The sequence below is a fragment of the Acanthamoeba castellanii genome, assembly GCF_000313135.1.
Source record: "Acanthamoeba castellanii str. Neff unplaced genomic scaffold scf7180000084504, whole genome shotgun sequence".
NCBI lineage: Eukaryota > Discosea > Longamoebia > Acanthamoebidae > Acanthamoeba > Acanthamoeba castellanii.
Genome location: NW_004457700.1, coordinates 12,508 through 31,083, shown reverse-complemented (window position 1 = coordinate 31,083; position 18,576 = coordinate 12,508). Strand labels below are relative to the sequence as shown.

General features: G+C 55.1%; 5 protein-coding genes and 1 pseudogene across 5 annotated transcripts; 1 reads left to right on the top strand and 5 right to left on the bottom strand.

Annotated features, from left to right (window-relative positions):
• Positions 1-682: 682 nt before the first annotated feature.
• On the bottom strand, positions 683-3,737 carry ACA1_326120 (glycogen synthase Gsy1, putative; the record flags this gene model as incomplete). Its single annotated transcript, XM_004355398.1, has 11 exons — positions 683-1,006; positions 1,107-1,250; positions 1,339-1,446; positions 1,570-1,637; positions 1,795-1,875; positions 1,982-2,113; positions 2,200-2,598; positions 2,700-2,812; positions 2,931-3,088; positions 3,201-3,322; positions 3,404-3,737. 11 exons carry the CDS (start codon positions 3,735-3,737, stop codon positions 683-685), a joined length of 1,983 nt encoding a protein of 660 aa, XP_004355450.1.
• Positions 3,738-4,846: 1,109 nt separating this feature from the next.
• Positions 4,847-6,007, bottom strand: ACA1_326110 (alcohol dehydrogenase GroESlike domain containing protein; the record flags this gene model as incomplete). The annotated part of the gene is made up of 1 exon (XM_004355396.1): positions 4,847-6,007. The coding sequence occupies one exon, from the start codon at positions 6,005-6,007 to the stop codon at positions 4,847-4,849; it is 1,161 nt and encodes a 386-aa protein (XP_004355449.1).
• Positions 6,008-6,135: 128 nt separating this feature from the next.
• On the bottom strand, positions 6,136-6,499 carry ACA1_326100 (annotated as a pseudogene).
• Positions 6,500-10,829: 4,330 nt separating this feature from the next.
• On the top strand, positions 10,830-12,999 carry ACA1_326090 (uncharacterized protein; the record flags this gene model as incomplete). The annotated part of the gene is made up of 8 exons (XM_004355395.1): positions 10,830-11,150; positions 11,276-11,371; positions 11,496-11,629; positions 11,732-11,873; positions 12,116-12,169; positions 12,260-12,319; positions 12,433-12,640; positions 12,749-12,999. 8 exons carry the CDS (start codon positions 10,830-10,832, stop codon positions 12,997-12,999), a joined length of 1,266 nt encoding a protein of 421 aa, XP_004355447.1.
• A 130-nt stretch (positions 13,000-13,129) lies between these two features.
• Positions 13,130-14,731, bottom strand: ACA1_326080 (encystation-mediating serine proteinase; the record flags this gene model as incomplete). Its single annotated transcript, XM_004355393.1, has 6 exons — positions 13,130-13,599; positions 13,679-13,835; positions 13,946-14,108; positions 14,196-14,293; positions 14,411-14,519; positions 14,604-14,731. The coding sequence occupies 6 exons, from the start codon at positions 14,729-14,731 to the stop codon at positions 13,130-13,132; spliced, it is 1,125 nt and encodes a 374-aa protein (XP_004355445.1).
• Positions 14,732-15,350: 619 nt separating this feature from the next.
• Positions 15,351-18,261, bottom strand: ACA1_326070 (peptidase, S8/S53 subfamily protein; the record flags this gene model as incomplete). Its single annotated transcript, XM_004355391.1, has 12 exons — positions 15,351-15,506; positions 15,628-15,714; positions 15,845-15,935; positions 16,050-16,132; positions 16,248-16,306; positions 16,373-16,504; positions 16,585-16,644; positions 16,725-16,923; positions 17,030-17,560; positions 17,738-17,818; positions 17,900-18,034; positions 18,190-18,261. The coding sequence occupies 12 exons, from the start codon at positions 18,259-18,261 to the stop codon at positions 15,351-15,353; spliced, it is 1,686 nt and encodes a 561-aa protein (XP_004355443.1).
• Positions 18,262-18,576: the final 315 nt, after the last annotated feature.

The window sequence follows — 18,576 nt, the reverse complement described above, 5'->3', positions numbered from 1 at the left end:
AAAAGGCCACACAGTCAAAATGGCGAATGAAAAAGAATGAACGGAAGAGGGTGAAGAAAGACGTACGGCCCATCTGAGAATGAGAGATGTCTTTCCAACGTTGGGGTTGCCGAGGATGATGATTTTGTAGGCGTCAGACCTGGAGAACAAAAATCAGGATTATTATTGCGCATGCCACTGTCACTGACCAGGTGCGCAGATGAGAAAAAGGCGGGGTTTGATGCATCTTCTACGTACATGTTGATGTGTCGGTCGAGGCTGTTGTCGATTTATGAATATTAAATCTATTATTATCCAATCGGGCGAGCGTTAATTATTCTCTAAATCTGCTCTATCTATTAATGTGCGTAGCAATTCAAAAAGCCGTTCGCCTCTCAAAACTTCCTCTGCTTGTACCTTGTACCGATGGGTCGCTTTCAAATCGACGTTGAGCGGATCCAACAAAGAGAAGTGCCAAAGAAAAAAAGAAATGAAAAACGGTCGCCTTTCGTTCCGCCGTGGAAAAAATTCGACCAATGGGCTGTTCAAAGGGAAATTGCACTAATTAAACATAAGGAAAAAGCGATCAGCAGCACTTCCCATTGGTAAAAAGCAAGATGTTGGCGATCTGTTGTTGGCGGCCCCACGAACAACAAGGCGTAAAGGGGGCGGGCGTGACGTGGCCGTATGTGGTGGTGGTGGCTTACGAGCTGCTACACATATCAACCACCACGCAACGTTGCATTTCAGTCAGACACACACCGCACACACCGCACACACCGCACATTTGTGACGAAGGGGGGGGGGCGCACATTTTGAGGGCGCCGATGTCGGGCTGGTCGACGGGGCCGTAGACCCTCTCGAGGGCGAGGTGGCGGGCCTCCTGGTAGGCCTTGCCCAGGTTCTTCCAGTCCAGCATCTGCGACATCTGCTCGCAGCGGTTGCGCAGCTCAATCCTGTGCCTGCGGTCGAGCTGGCAGAACTTCCAGAGAATGTCGATGATCTGGTCGACCGTCTCATTGGGCGCCTGCAGCAACACATCACAATATGTTCGAATGGATATGTGTGAGAAAATTGTTGCAAGCTACACACACACACACACAGTCATTCCATTCATTCTTGGTTACCTTGAAGCGCCTGTCGACGATGAACAGACCCTTGGAGTCGTGGTCCTCGATGTTGGTATGCACGTAGTTACCGAAACCGGACAAGTTGGTGGTGATCGAGGGCACACCGAGCACCGTGCACTCAGCGGGCGTGTAACCCCACGGCTGTGTCGTGTGTCGTCGTGTGTCGTCGTGTGTGTCGTGTGTCAGCAAATTGCGTTCAGGGGGGAGGAGGAGTGCGGTCGCGGCGTACCTCGTAGTAGGAGGGGAAGATGCCGAGGTGGCAGGCGCGCACGAAGTCGGGGTAGTCCAGCGGAATGAGCGGCGAAGTCGACGACAGGAACTCCGGGTGGTAGATCACCTGGCGCACGCGACGGAGCAGCTGTGAGTCAAGGCCGCACGCGACACCGCACGCACGCACACGCACCACCGCATACGCGCACCGCACGCGCTCAGAGACAAACAAACAAAGGCCGGCCGGTACCTTGACTCGGTCGGCGGGGTCGTTCCACAGCTTGACGCGCCTCAGGTGGTTCAGGATTTCGTCCTTGCCTATTTGCGCCGCGGAAGACCGGACACGTTGAGCGCCAACAACTCTTTGGAAACCGCACGACACACACGACACACACAACACAACACGACACACACACACACACACACACACACACACACACACACACACGACATGCAGCACGACACAAGCGCATACCCTCGTTGATCATGTTGTGGGTGACGATGGGCGGGTAGATGTTACGCTGCTTCACCGTGTAGATGCGCCTCTTCAACATCACTACGCGCGCGACATGATGAACCACAACGTGGTCAGCTACACTCGCGCTAATGATGTGATGGTGGTGGTGGTGGTGTTAAGCGGCGTCGGCGGCGGGGTCACGCACCGATTTCCTCCTCCTTGAGGAGATCGTTGACGTCGGGCATCTGGCCGCGGGCCGTGGCCTCGAAAATGCGGTCGGACAGCTTCTCCACCACGTGCGTCGTCGTACGCTTCAGATCCCTGATCAACGACTGGCCTGCACTCACACACAATTATTATATTATTATTTATTACTTATTTGTTATTATTTATTTATTTATTTGTAATGTATGTGATTTATACCTTTGAGGGACTCGACGTTGAAGTTGTTGGTCGGGGCGGGCATGATGATGAAGGCGACGACGGTGATGTTGGACCCTCGCTGCTTGAGGAGGTAGTTGAGGCCGGCCAGCGCGTCGATGAACATGTCGACGCCCTTGTTGAAGTACTCGTGGCGGCCCGAGGTGAAGAAGTAGACCGTGTTGTCGAGGTCGAAGTTGTAGTGGCCGTAGAAGTGGCCCAGCACGAACTCGTGGATCACCTCCTTGTACTTGGCGTGCAGGTTCTGGAACTCGTGGAGCGCCGTAAACTTCTTCACCTGGAGACCGTTGGGCACGATCACGTCCGCGCGCCGCCGCAGGATCCGCTCGGCCTCGTAGGCCGTGATCTCCGACACCGTCGTGAATACGTGGCATTCCTGGGCTGCATTATTCATGAATAAAAATACAAAATTATTAATAATTAGAATAAAATAAGTGATTGAAAGAATAAAATAGTAATAAAATAAAATAAAATAAAAATACCGGCGCGCTGTTCGATCCAGTGGCGGTGGTAGATGCCGCGGCGGGAGGCTTCGGAGTCGACGTTGATCTGCGCGATCTGATTGTACAGGTCCACGCCGCCAGAGGCCAAGAACCTGCGCACGCGACGAAGAAGACAAGACGATCATGGTTTGATGATGATGATGAAGAAGACGAAGATGATGGTCAACAACGACGGGCGGCGATGGGTGGCGGCGGACAGTCAAGTGGTACCTGCCGAGGAGGGTGGCGTGGGTGGTGAAGATGCTGGCGAACTTGACGTTCCAAATGCGGGCGACGATGAGGCCCACGGCGGCCTGCCACTCGTGGAAGTGGGCGATGAGACGGATGTCGCGGTAGATCTGGGTGAACTCCCTGATCAACAGCGCCGTCTGGTGAACACGACACCACACGACACACGACACGCACCGCACACGTAAGCAAAACAATTACAATTACAACTGTGTTGTGCGTGTCGTGTCGTGTCGTGTCGTGCGGCCGTACCTGGTAGCCGAACACGATGCCGTCGTTGCACTCGAAGTCGCCGGGCACGTCCCAGCCGCCCATGAGCTCGCCCCTCCACTTGTCCAGCTCATGCATCGAGCTGTTCACGTCGATCAGGAGCACTGCGCACCGCACACAACACGCAACGCTTCCGTCAGCCGTGCCACACACGACACACACGACACACACGACACACACGGTACCCTTGGGATAACCGTCGACGAGCCACTTGCCAAAGTGAACGATGATGCCGTAGCGCTCGCGGAGGCGGGCGATGACGGGGCCGAAGAGCGGGCCGGGCTCCATCTCCTCCATCTCGGTGGCGGCGGTGGCCTGGTTGTAGGGGCCGACCAGCGCGTAGCGGCCGCCGAACTCCTCGACCGTGATGGGCGACTTGGACTTGAGCACGGTGTAGATGCCGCCCACCTTCTTGGCCACCTCCCACCCGACGTCGAACAGCACCGGCCTCGTGTCGGTGAAGTCGAGCTCGCTCGCGAACCGGTCCATGGAATAGCGACGTGCTGGTGGCTGCTGCATTGTTGGCTCTACTCTCCTTACTTACTTGATGTCTGTTGTTGGTTGTTGGTTGTTGGTTGTGGGGGCTTAGCTCGCGTCCTGCTGGGTAAGAACGGGAGATGAGGTGAGTGAAGGATTGAAGGAGGAGGATCTGGGGTTACCCCATAATTCAAAACGTATCTCTAGCTAGACAAGCTAGACACACAAACAAGAGTGCACTGGATCTATGTTGTTGGTTTGTTCTTCTTCTACTTCTCCAAATGCTTGGGCTCCTTGTCACTTTTATGATTGATTATTGTAGCGCCAGTGATCGCTGAGAGATTGCACTGTTGCAGAGCAGGCTGGACGCACCCTGGCACTTAAGGTTTGTCTTTGGCTGCGCTGCAGTACTGGGGCGTGGTGGTTGTGCCAGTGATAGCGATTTGAATCGAATAAAAAAGAATAACAAAAATAAAATGGTCAAGGATTTGCTGTTTCGTTGGAATGGGCTGCGCTTTTCAACTGCGTTTCAGAACCGGCAGCGGCGCGTGTGCTGTGTGGCCGGGTTGATTGGAACATCGTGTTGCGTGTTTGGGACCACCTCGCGCTAGATCTCCAGTCCGCAGAAAAAAGATGATGATACTGATCAAAAATCTGAGATTTGAGATTCATTTTTGATTTGTGCAGATGTGCAGAAAAAAAGAGAAATAAAACATCTTTCTCGATCCAGTGCACTGGGAGCTGCAGCGAGCGAGAGCAAAAAGGGGAAGAGGGCTAACGACAACAAGAAAGATGAACTGGAAGAGGAAAGAGGGAGCCGTACCAACGCAGTTCTCGCACAAGTGAGGTGGGCGTTAGAAGGAAGGCTGTAACGGTTCTAGAAGCAAGCTTTGCCAAGCCGTATTTACAGCAATAAGGGCCTAACAAATACTGACCGTCCAAACACACAACAACTTTGTCATGCATTCCACGCATTCCACGTAATTATTACGCTTTTATTTTTTGTGAGGACGCTGAGCTTGAAGACGAACACACGCAGCTACCTCAACTTCGAGCTGATGACGCTGATGGCGACGATGGCGACGATAAAGAAGAAAGGCGGAGGCGGTTATGATGATTGCAGTGTTATACAGATGAATGTATCAACCCCATCACACCGTCTCATCGGTAGATGGGAACGGGCACAGAACGGCCTTGATCACGTTGTCGGCGCGGGCTTGCACCATGGCCATAGCGTCGGGGAAGCGGCCGAGGCCTTCGAACCGGTGGGTGATGATCGCATCGGCCGCGATCTGGCCGCTCTCGACCAGCGCCACGGTCTCCGGCCACACGCCGGGGCTGCCCACCGTGCCCCGAATCGACAGGTCGCGCAGCACGACCTGGTCCAGGTCGACGCTGGCCCGCTGGCCACCGAACACGCCCAGCACCGTGACCCGCCCTCCGTCCTTGACCGCCGCCAGCGCCGACTCAAACGCCGCCGGCTGGCCCGCGGCTTCGATCACCACGTCGGCCAGTCGGCCCCGGCCGCCCAGCGCCATCACCGCCCGCCTGAACGAATCCGCTGGCGACCTTTCCGACGCCGACGCCGACGCCGACACGGTTTCCGACGCCGACGCCGATGTCGAGGTCGACGAAAAGTCAAAGGTGGCGTCGGCGCCGAGCTCGCGGGCCTTGGCGAGGCGGTTGGGAGTGGTGCCGGCGACGAGCACGGCGTGGGCGCCGTAGGCCCGGGCCGCGAGGAGCACGAGGAGGCCGATGCTGCCGTCGCCGATCACCACCACCGTGTCGCCCGGCCGCACACCCATTTTGACCGCACGCACGGCGACCGTGAGCGGCTCGATCACGCACGCGGTCTCGAACGGCACGCGCCGGTCGACCACGTGCAGACTGCGGGCCGGAAAGGCGAGGTACTGGGCAAAGGCCCCGTCCTTGTTCATGATCCCAGTCTCGCGCCGCTGGGCGCAGCGGTGGTAGTTGTTGCCGACGCAGTCGTCGCAGCGCCAGCAGGGCAGACAGGTCTCGCCGACCACGTGGTCGCCGACTTTAATGTGGTGGTCGACGTGGCCGCCGCCGGTGGTGGAGGTGGTGCCCAGGGCCACGACCTGGCCGGCCCACTCGTGGCCGGGTACGATGGGGTAGCGGGCGCGGCCCTGGGTGTAGTAGCCCATCGTCCCGTGGCATATTTCGAGGTCGGTGCCGCAGATGCCGACAGCGCGCACACGCACTAGGACCTCGTCTGGGCCAAGTACCGGCACGGGAGCGCCCTCCACCACTTCAACCCGCCCACCCTCGGCCACCCGCACAGCTTCCATGTTTTCTATTTTCCTTCCTTTTAAGCCCAAAGAAAGAAAAGAAAAATGGCCTGCTTTACTGGACCACCACCATCAAGCTTGTAACGAAACTGTTTATGAAGTGGGCATAGCGCAGCAGCTGCGGCGAACTACAGGGCGGGGTTGAAGGTGCAAATAGCTCCGCAGAAGGTGGTGTCGTAGCCATCGGACCTGGCCTGCAGGTGCCACCAGCCGTAGGCGTTAAATACATTGCAGCCTCCGACCGAGTTGAAGTCTGCGCGTTGCAGGAAGCACATCCCCGTCTGCTGCGAGATCAGGTAGGAGCTCTCCCACGACGAACTGGTGGTGTTGGTGTAGAACCACTACCATGTCCCGCCTTGCAGGTCCTTGATCGCAGCTCCATCGACCGGGTGCTGCTTGACTGAGTGCGCAGTCGTCTCTGCGGCCCATTGGGGCAAGCAGGCCCAGCATCAGCACGGCGAGGGTCCACACGAAGGTGAGGGTGGTCGACATCTCAAAAGCAATTTTTTGCTTTGGAGGTGTTGGATGGACATGGAGGCAACACCACCTCACAAGCACTGCACAAGGCACAACAACAGCTCAACACAGATCCACATGGTCACCATTGTGGGTTGGGCAGCATGGCCACTGTGTGTTTGTGGCAAGGAGGTGGCACTATGCTCTGGTGGGCGTGGGTGGGCGATTCTGAAGCCAGTGAGCATGAGGATTGGTGTATTGAGTGAACTGGGGAATTGTTCATACTGCATGCCATCAACCAGACCTATGTGCGCCTTGATGGGGTGCACATCACCATGACCTGTGTGCTTGGCGACACCCAGAGCTATGAGCTGTTTGCCACCACCACTGACCACCAACACCACACAGCTGGTTATGCTGTGTTGCTGATCCTGTTTGTTGGATCCATGGACATGGGGGCCATGCTGGATGATGTGAGTGTCCTTATTGCAAGTGATGGGCTGTGGGATGTGGTGATTGACCATCACAAGGTGGTGTGGATCATCTGATCCAATGTTTGCTCTTGTTAATGAGCTTGAGCCCATGCCTGAACTTGTTGGTGGTGGTGAAGACTGCCACAGGGTTGGCCTCTTCGTGATACTGCTCCACCCTGTTTCTGATCCTGCCCATGGCCATGCCAAGACAGGGTCTGGGCTTGTCAAGAAGATTCATTTGTGTGATTTCCAAGTTGGGGGCATGGCGCCATTTTATGGATGAGGTGGACCAATGATGGTCATGTGTGGATTGTTTTCATGGACAAGGATGTGGACCAGCGACCCATGGATGCTCCAGGATTTTGTTGATCCTGATCTGGAAGTGTGGTGGTGTGCGCAGCATGGATGCCAGCAGATTGTACACCTCAGGTGACGCTCCCCTGGGTGTGTGGAATCTGGCCAGGATGATGTCCCCTTGTCATCCATGGATCAGATCCCAATCAACAAATCATGAGAATCCAAAATTGCACAACAGGGCATCACCCTTGGCCAAGATGAGCACATTCTTTGGCTTGATGTCCAGGTGCAACACGCCCTGCTGGTGCATGTACTGGCCTTGACTGCATGATCACATATTGCCTTTGGGCATGTATTCCATGATGATGATGCACAAATTGCCATTGTTGGTGCTGAAGGTGTCATAAGTGGGAAAATGAGTGATCTTTGTTGTGTGGTTCTGAAAAAAAGTGGTGAAATGCCTCAGAAATGGCGAGGTCCTAGACCCCATGAAGCATTGTACAGGGCTGAATCCTTCCCACCTTGAACCCTGTCCTCTGTAGTGCATTTTGAACAAGGCATAATGTCATGAGCTTACATAGCAAGTGAGAAAACCTGATATTTGTTGTGTGGATGGCTGCGAAAAAATTCCAAGTCATAACTCTGGAGCTCTTGGTCTGCCAACATGATGAATTGAGGTAGGGACTTTGAGGCCATTGTCCAGCTTGATAGTGATGTTGACATGATTACACAAGTTATATATAGTTAAGCCCATAATTATTATCTACATCAAGTTAGGCTCTGTTCCAGGGAAAGATGTCTCCCTGAGTGATGGAGAGTTGGGACATGTGTGGTTGGGACCCTGGGACCCCTTTTCCACAAATTAATTGGAAATGGAAAAACGAACCTCAGGGGCAAGAGTTTAACCAGTCTTTTGAAACTATGAGATGTTCACATAATGATGATGACCCCAACTACTGACATGATGAGTGTGTGGAAGAACCTTTCCCCTTGGGCTAAGATCTTCCTTACAATAGCCTTTGGTGTTGGCGTGGCTGGCGAACTGAGCGTATATGGGTTGGCCATGTGGCGCGGCTGGCGCCCAAAGGTGGCAGTTGTGTGGGCGCCTTTCTCACCTCTTGAGAAGGGACAAGAAAGGTGGACAAGGGTCAGGCCTGGTGGAGCGAGGCATGGCGCATCCTGATGATTCTGATTCTGATTGCCTTTAAACACTTGAACAATATGCGAACTTTGTTGGTTTATGATGTATTTACACTGTATGAAATAAATAAATAAAGTAAAACAAAAGAACATGTCATCTGCTTGCCTTCATGTCTCTTGCCTTCGTGCCACTTGCCTTTGTGTTGCTTGCCTTTGTGTCACTTGCCTTCATATCATGATCACTGGAGGATGCACAGCAAGTGAAATGGTCAATTTGCTGTCAATGCCACACATGCTCACCACAGACGAGGGGTGCTGATGATTGCCCACAACTCTGAGTCACCCTCTTGTGGTCTAGCCCAATTGGGCAAGTTGGAGAGACACTGTTCATAGATTGACAATCCAGGACATCTTTCTGCTTCATGTTCTTGAGCTCAAGAGAAGAGTTGCATCCTGTTGGTGAATGTATCAGCAACAGTAAGTGAGCACTAAAGGCAAAGTGTACAATCAATGAGAAGATGGCTGTGTGGTGCTGGTCCAAGCAATTGGCAAGGGCTGCCATACAGGATTGCAAGGAATGGGTGCATAATGATGGAGACCTGCCTGACACAGAATCAAGCCACAGTGAGGAATCAATCACTCACATGGTGGATTGGCTATGTAAAGAAGGTGTGCAAGGCTTGCCATTCTGTGTCACCTGTAGAGGTGTAAGTAACACCTAACAAGCAAGTATCAAAAACTGAACCTCTACATCCTCTTCCTTCCATGCATTATAGGCCTCATTGAGGCTTGTGACCATGCTCCTCCTGCGCCTGCAAAGCTTTGGAAGAATAACGTGAGCAGGCTACATGAAGGAAAAGGAAGGTATGTGTACCATTGCAGTGTATTTATCAGTGATGTACTGTCAAAGGGTGACCAGGAAGACAGTGTCAGGGAGCTTCTTGCAGATCATGGTGACAAATTTCTCCACAAGCTCCTTGCCATCTCCTTGACAAATCTTGGCAATTGTGTCGTAGACTTTCTCAACCTCAAGCTGTAAATCAGCCTTGATGTCATTGGTCTGCAATGTTCATGTAGTCCTCAACATCCTTCCTTGATTTTCCCAGAGTTTCTCCATTCCTTGCTTCAGCACATTGTAATCTAAATAAAAGAAGGAAGATTAATCTCCATCAATAAGTTGAAGGGTAAGCATACCCAAAAGGTCAGGCCTTGACATTGTTGGTCAGGGGTCCACAGTTGAAGATGAAAGAAATCAATCAAGTCACTACACTTCTGAGGGGCAGGAGTGGGTTATTACTGGCCATGATTCCTCATGACCAGATAAAACCAGGTTTATGGGTATTGAGCTGTTTTGAATATTTATCTGAACCACACATCACAGATAGAGACATTTTAAAAACGCAGAATGGGCCAGTTTTCTTTTCTTCCAGGGATCCCTCAGTGACACCACACACATAGGGCTATGGATTCATTCCATCATGCTTGAGAGTACTTGCCCTTCTTAATGGCAATTTTCAATCTGTAATCTTGACTTTTGCCAAGCCCAAAGGCCCCAAATGGAGTATGTGAAAGAGAGGCCCAGAATAGGCACTGCAGCCGCCACTGCAGAGACCCTGCAAAGAGAAGTGTCTGCGCCTGGAGCACTGGGGTACTTGCCCTTGATCATGTCATGGCTCCAGGACGCAGGTTGGCCAGGAAGACATCCATACTCCTGAAGCAGCCACAGTCAATGCTGATGTAGAAGTCAAACAATGTCCAACTTCACCCACTCTGTCCAATGGTGCCTATGTGAAGAGCAAACACTTTGGTTCAACAATAAGCTCCTCCCAGTGATTAACAAAATTAAGGCCAATGGATGGGAGGTCCTACTGGGAGGTGACCTCAACACCACATGACAAAAAATCGACCATTGGTAATCAAAAGGCCACAAGCACAAAAGGAGAATGCAGGCCTCAACATCAAGAACTGCTGGAGGGAACACTACCCAAGATCAATAGAATACACATTCATGAGATTGACAGCCAATAAAACCAGCCATAAACCATTCTGAGGCTGCAGTCCCTCTTGTGGTTGGGGGGGGGGTTGTGGCCTGCTTTGGGGATGTTTGTATTACACCATACTGAGGTGATTTCTAGCACTTTGGCTATACCCTTGGTGTGCTGTTGGTGAGATCTTCCTTTTCAATTGCCTGGCTCACTCTGATCGTCCTGTCACACAGCACAAAGCATGGCCAGAAGTGAGTTCTTTTCCTGGCTCTTTTCCTTTTGTCCCAAAGAAACAAAAAGAGAAAAAGAGAAGGTCTAGATGGATTTGTAGAAGAGAGGAAAATGATGAACAGGCCACAAGTGCCGGCTATGGGGTCAGGAGGACCGACCCCTCTGCGACAGGCCCAGACGCCTGTGTCAGCTGCTGCAGCACCTTCGCCTGCCGGGACCGCGGCTGCACAGCAGCCCCCCATGAAGGAATTTGTGCTACGCATGGCCTCTGCGAGCGAGAAATGGAACGTAGCGCGATTCAACGTGCCTGTCGATCTCGGCGCGTGGAACAAGCCGCTACGCACCTATCGTGCAGACGAGATCAAGCCGCCCGAGGAGGGGGCGCCGCCTCCTCCGCCACCCAAGACGTCTACCATGCGCCGCCCATTCTCGCGTCCCATGTATCCTCGAAATGTGAAGAACATCCCCCTCCATCTCGACGACACCGGCGATGCGCACACCTACGTCGGGCGCATCAACAAGGCGGGAGAGAGCTCCAACACCTTCCTTCTCATCCAAAACGTACATTTCGCTTTTTGTTTGTTTTTATTTTTCTCATTTTTAAAAATATTTTGCTTTTGTTTTGTGACCTTGCATTCTATTATTTTTTATAATATTTTTATTCCTTTTGGGTTGCGGCGCGGCAGGGCAACGAGTTCAAGGTGGTGCCGACAGGCGACTGGTACCACTTCCGCGCCAAGCGGCCCTTCGTGCCCATGGGCGCCGAAGAAGCCGAGGAACACGTGCGCGTGCTCCACTTCTTGTTCGCTGCCACGTGTGACGTAGGGTGTCGTGTGTCGTGTCGTGTCTTGTCTTACACGCACCACCGCGCACGCGCGCGACCGCGCACACGCACGCACGCAACAGATGAAGCAAATGGAGAAGCAGCACGGCGGGAGTCGCTGGGCGTCGGCGGGGCGAAAGGGCGGCGGCAAATCGGAGGACAAGGAGGACGGCGACTTTGTCGACGAAAGCCGATTCACCGTCTTTGGCGAATCCAAGTACGCCCCCACACACTACGACGCAGCTCCCAACCTTTTCCCAGCCTGCGTGCCATTGACTGTGCGTGTCGTGCGTGTCGTGTTGTGTGTCGTGGCGGACAGTGCGGAGAGTGATGACGAGGAGAAGGGGGCGAAGGGGGCGAAGGGCGGGAAGAAGGAGAAGGACGAGGAGGTCGGCGATGAGAAGGAGGACATCGACTTTGAGGAGACGTGGGACGACGACGAGGGCGGCGCCATTGATGAGGTTTGATCGCCACTCCTCCCATTCAACACACACACACACACACACACACACGACACACACACACACACGACACACACACACACACACACACACACACACAATACACACACACAATACACACACACAATACACACACGCACGACACACACACGCACGACACACACACGCACGCACGACACACGGCACGACGTGCACACGGATCGAGGATGGAGGACTAACGCGCCGCTTCATTCGTGCAACAGCCGCAGGAGGAGGAAAAGAAGAAGGAGAGGAAGACCAAGGACGCCACCAAGCAGGTACACTCGCGCCCACCTCGTGCGTGAGCTGCCTGGCTGGCAAGTTCCATTCATCTACTAACCACTCACGACCAACGACACGACACATAGGACATGAGGAAACTGATCAAAGGTCTGGCGCAGCTCGAGGGAGATGAAGCCAACATCGAGGTACGCAGCGCACCACCAAAGTCTGCAATGCCGCGTGCGCGTTCTCATAACACACGCACGCCGCACACGCCGCACATGCACGACCGCACACACCGCACACGTCGCGCATGCAGGACTCGGAGGACGAGGGGTCGGAGGAGGAGCGGGAGGACGAGGAGGACAAGCAGGCGGGCAAGGGCGGGAAGAAGGAGGACGCGGCGGCCTCGTCGCCCAAGGACGCCGCCAAGGCCGGCGCCAAGCGGAAGAAGGGCGCCTCGCCCACCACCACCCCCGCCTCCGCCGCCAAGAAGCCCAAGCTCGACGCCACCACCACCAAGCTCGGTACCGTCTTCTTCATCACCGTCACTCTGTTGATTTCATTGCTTACGCGTCGCGTGTGCGGTGGTGCGTGTTGCGTGTGTGCGGTGGCGTGGGGGGGGGGAACGACAGGTGCGGCTGCGGCGGCGGCGGAGAAGAAGGCGAAGGAGCCGTTGAAGCTGTCGGAGGAGTCGGTGCGGCAGCTGCTGGCGCGGAAGGAGCAGATGACGACGGTGAGCGTGGTGAACTACTTCAAGGCCGAGCTCGCGGCCGACCCGACCAAGAAGCCCGAGCTCACCCGCATCGTCAAGAGCATCGCCAAGATGGTCGAGATCCCGCCCGGCTCCGGCAAGAAGTTCCTGGTCCTCAAGGACAAGCACTAGGGCCTCTTTCTTTCTTTTCTCTTTCTTTCTCTCTTTCCTTTTCTGTTGCAACGTAACCATTTCCCAAACGTTTGGGAAACCAAAAAAACAGCAAACCAAAATGATTGAAATATCTTGTGCATTCTCTGGATTAGGCGCAGGTGTTGGTGTGGAGGAGGACGTTGGGGGTCTTCTCGCAGGCCTCGTTGCCGTTGCAGTCAAAGTCGACCATGCCGAGGTTGGCGTCGGCCACCAGGCGCGCGGCGAGGTCGGCCGGCTTGAGCTCCGGCTGGGCGCTGAGCAGCACCGCGGCCACGCCGGCCACGTGGGGCGAGGCCATCGACGTGCCGGAGATGACGTTGTAGACGTGGTTGGGCGCGATGCCCTCCTTGTCGATCCAGGCGGCCTTGATCAGGGAGCCGGGCGCGGCGATGTCGACGCAGGCGCCAAAGTTGGAGAACGACGAGCGCTTGTCCTCCTGCTCTTCGCTCGAATCGACGGCGGCAATTTCGGTCGAAGCGACGGTCAGGGCGAGGTCGGCGCTGGCCGGGCTGAAGCTGCAGGCGTCGGCCCGGCTGTTGCCCGCGGCCACGACCATGGCCACGCCCTCCTTGACGGCAGCTGGCCAAAACAAGTTGTTAAGGAATTTGAAACAACTCCGGAAATTTGCAGTTTGGGTTTGGGTTTGGTGAGAGGGTACCGTTAACGGCTTCGTTGACTGGGGTGCTGCGGCCGCCACCGAGCGACATGTTGGCCACGGAGGGCCTCTTGCGGCTGTGGGCCTGGTTGACGGTGTACTGCACGCCCGCAATCACGCCCGCGTTCGTTCCGCTGCCGGAGCAAGCCAACACCTTGACCTGTGGGCCGCACACAACACAACATGCAACCACACAACCATACAACTGTCAACAACTACCAACGCGTGGCTAATAATGGTGAAATGAGAAACAGGAAGAGAGAATCGAACGGCGATGATGTTGGTCCTCTTGGCCACACCGTAGAGCTCGCCGGCGATGGTGCCGGCCACGTGGGTGCCGTGACCGTTGCAGTCGCGGTCCTCGCCATCACCGGAGAAGTTATCGCCCCACTCGGCCCGCTCGCCGAACTCGACGTGGGTCGTCTGCACACCGCTGCGCAGCCGCCATTCAAGAATGATTAGAATGTAAGTTCTTCATTGTAGTGTAAAGAAGACGAAGAAGGAGAAGAATGCAAGGTACGTGTCGATGACGTAGCTGTCAACGCCCTCGCCGGCCCAGCTGTAGTGGTAGTTGTCGTCGACCAGATCAATCGCGCGCGTGTTGATGCGGTCCAAGTTCTATTTTTTTTTTTTTTTTGTTTTTGGCATTTATGGTGAGTAAAGAACCATATATATAGAAATACATATATATCACTATATTGATAGATATAAGAATGTAAAACACAGTGCACTCACCCAGATGACGTCCTTCTGCTCGTGGCAGGCGGACTCGTGGCCGATGGTGACCACGCCGTTCTCGGAGACCAGCCTCACCAAGGGGTGGGTCATGACCGATAGAAGACCACTGCAGGCCGAGTGTTGGGGGGGGGAGCAGTGAATAAATTAATGAAAATCAACTTTGCCAAAGAAGGCGTGAAGGGGCTCGTACGGGTAGCTGAGATTGACGTGCGCAGCCTTGAAGGTGTCGCCAATGACGAAGGTCTCGATGAGCGTGCTGGAGTCACCGAGCGCCTGCAGCCTCTCCACCATGGAGGAAATGGCATCCTTGACTTTCATATCATCAGAACATCAAACATAGTGTTGGAAGTTAGTCTTGTACACATATCTCCTCCCAGTTACATTAAGATTACAAGAATCAAAGAAGTCTCAATTGATTAACGAAAGATAAAACAAAAAAAAAAAAAAACAAAGAGAAGAGAGGAGTACAGCCGTTTTCCCTGAGGGAGGTGCTGAAGAGGACGATGTACTCGCCCTCGACCTTGGGGCCCTGGGCAACCTCCAAAGGCGCGAGCCCTAAATTGTAGTGAAGTCATTCGAAGCACCATCATCAGCAGAACTAAGGCCTTTGTGTGAAGCAGATCACACTGAGTAAGTGAGAGTGTGTAGGTACTGCTGGAGAACGCCGTGCTGGCGAAGAAGAGGACGGCAAAGAGGATCAACGCGTTCGAGCGCATCTTGTGTCTGGAGGTACGGACTGGCGATGTGTTGTTATCGTGACCCTTCAGTTATTTTCTCGCATCTTCCACGTGTCAGCCTCTATTAGGTCAAGTCCAAATTTGGTAATTAGTGACCTAAAAAGCAACAATTAGAAAGTGAGTAAGAAATGTCAGGTGCAACGTACAATTACATTGAATGTCATTTCATAAATTAATACAGAAAGTATATATTGACATATTTACGATTGGTTGGCGGCATCATCAAGGCGTTGCTGGATTTGGGCGACGAGGAGGGGTCGCTGGACCTGCACCATGTTGACGATCGCCGCGGGAAGGCCCACCAGATCGATCTGGGTGATGATCGTCACCTTCGACACCAGATTGCCCTCTCCATCCTGCTCCGTGTGACATCACCGCACACGCACGTGAGTCCACACACACACACACACACACACACACACAAGCGCACGACACGCACGCAACGCGCTGTAGGGGGGTGGCAGGCGGGAGAGTCACCTTCTTGGGCTCGATGAGGGCGCCCGAGTGGAGGGCGACGCCGCGCGTCCAGCCCTCGAGTGGCGGACACATTGGATGCTCCACACTCTGCCCAAACTTTAAATCGGCGCACACGCATCACCACCGCACACACCGCACACATACGCGCACCGCACACACCGCATACGTCTTGGTTGGTTGGTTGTGGGATCTATGGGAGGTGAGATGGCGCGCGTACGAGGAGGATGGCGCCGCGGGGGCGCCGCACGAGGTGGAGAAGCGCGCAAAAGTCGCGCCGGTGCTGCACGAAGCACCGCTCCGTCTCATACCTGCACAAAAAAAATGTAAATAAGGCGTGTTGCATGGTAACCCGGTGAGTTCCACGGCGACGGTAAACTGACCGACGTTGGCAACAAGGCGTCTTGACTAAAAGGGGAGGGTACCGGAATTGCATGATTTTGGTGCAGCTGTCGAGTCGCTCCACCTCCCGGCAATCCTTCGCGTAGCAGTCCCAGAGCGCCCACTCCTGATCACCAAGCGCAGCGTCAGGCCATGTGCGCCGCGCTCATCGTGTGCGTGTCATCTAGTGTGTCGTGTGTCGTGTGTGTCGTGTGTCGTGTGTCGTGTGTCGTGTTTCGCACCTTTTGCTCGAACAGGTACTCCTTGACAACGGACGGGGGCGCCCTGATCACGCCCACCCCTGCGCCGACATGAGTGTGTGAGTGCGTGCTCCACCGCACACGACGACGAGAAAGAGAGCTGTCACCTCGGAAGCAGTGGATGTTGCGTCCGCGCGGGGCGGGCGCGATGGTTCGCCGGTGGATGACCACCCCGTGCTGCTTCGATACAAAGTCCCACCGCTGTTGTTCGCCCTCCAACAACCGCAGGAACACCGGCACTGCACCATCCCCCGTTGGCCAGCTCGCCCATGTGAGTCACCCGGGGCTGCGGTCGCTCAAAGGCGGCGGCGTGCGGTACCGTTCTGGTCGATGAGGCGGAAGAAGGAGTAGTGGCGCAGCAGCGGGTCCTCCATATTATCTGCCGTGTGCGTGTGCGTGTGTGTGCGTGCGTGCGTTTCAGAGAAATCAAAAGACACACACGACAGCGGGTGGGCGTACTGCGGCCGAGGGCGCTGAGGCTGCGCGCCTTCTCGCGTCGTCTGTGGGCTGCGCTGAGCGTCGCGTCCGCGGCTGCGCTGATGTCGCCATCGATGTCGGCGCCGTGCGTAGAGGCCCGGCCTGGCCCCTCGTCCGACGCCTCGCCGCTGCCGCCGCCGTCGAGGGGCAGCTGCAGCAGGAGCTCCACAGCCTTCACCACCTGCACCGACCGACGCGCTAGAAATTAGCATGAAACTGTAATTTCTCAATATTGGGGAATGTCCGGAATTCCTGGGTCTCACCAGGTTGGTTGCAGGGGAACGCACGTGGTGCCAGGAAACGGAGGGTTGATCGAGGCCAATCGCGGCCGGGGCCGCTCGTGTCCGCCGGGTGTCGATCGGCGCAGAGGAATGCATGGCATGCGACTGGCTATGTGCCGACGCCGTCGTAGGCGTAGACGAAACGGGCACGAATGACGAAGAGAGCGAGAGCGACGAAGGCGGCGGCAGAGTGTCGCAGGAGGCGAAGGAGGAGCACGACGAGAGGGACGAGCAGATCGGGGGCGACGAGTCGTCCGGCGGCGATGTCGACAGGGGCGATGTCGACGACATCACCGCCACCGACGACGACGACGACGCTGACGACAGGCCCGACGTCTGCTCCTCGTTGTCGTCGCTCGCTGTGTCGACCGGATGATCGGACGATGCGTTGTGGCCGACGTCGGCGGACGAGTCGGCGGCCGCGGGCCTGGGCTGCTGCTGGTGGTGGTCGCGGTGGGACCGGGTGCGCTCGGGGTGGCGCGATTGCCAGGCCTCCAGGGCCAGCCCCTCCGCCTGCTCTGTCAAAATGCCCGCCGCCTGCGCACATCAACAAAAAAACATGTTACTTACTTACGACACGACACGACACGACACGACACGACACGACACGACACGACACGACACGACACGACACGACACGACACGACACGACACGACACGATCAACGACACGACACGTGTACAAGCGCAATGGACGGCATGATAATGGGGGTACCTCGAGGAAGAAAGTCTGGAGGAGACGCTTGGCGTCGGTCGAGAACGCCACGCCCTTCGGTCCGTGTAACTCTTCGCCCTCCTGCCGGCCACCACCAGACGGCCGTCAAGACACACAAAGCACAGCACACAGCACACAACACACGACAACACGCACGCGTACGTCGTCGGTGATGTGGAGGAGAAGAGCCTTCAGGCGTTGGCGCCGCTCGCGTTCTCCTTCGCCGCCCTTATCTGGTTCGGCGCCGTGAGTGCTCTTGTTCCCTTCATTCTCCCGCTTGCTGCCCTGATTCAGTTTCTCTGTAACCGCACACACACCACACACACACACACCACACACACACACACACACCACACACACACACACACGCACACACACACGCGCACACAGACGGACATCATAGGGTGAGTGGGTGGTGATCAGGCGTTTGGAGGAAGAAGGGAGGCGCGAACCGAGGTAGAGGATGGAGGCGAGTCGCGCCACGAGCTGGCCGCGGCGGTCCAGGTCGGTCTTGGGCTCTCCATCTTCGTCCGCCAGCTGAGGGCCGAGTGGCGCTTCAGCCTGGTAGACTGTCGGGTCTCTACGCGGCGCAGACAAAGGCGAATGATAAAGTACTGTTTATTATCTACCAAAATCCTTCGAGTGAACTGCTTTAATAAACAAACAATAAGACTTGCAATTATTTCTAGAAATAAAGAAAAATAAATATTCAGTTATAAAGATAAAAGGATGTCATGTGGCAAGGGTTCACCTGTAGAAAGGAGGGGGGCTGCTTGCGCTGGTTGCGGCGCCCATTTGCTGGTGCGGTATGGAGCGCTGTGGATGCACAAGAAGAAGAT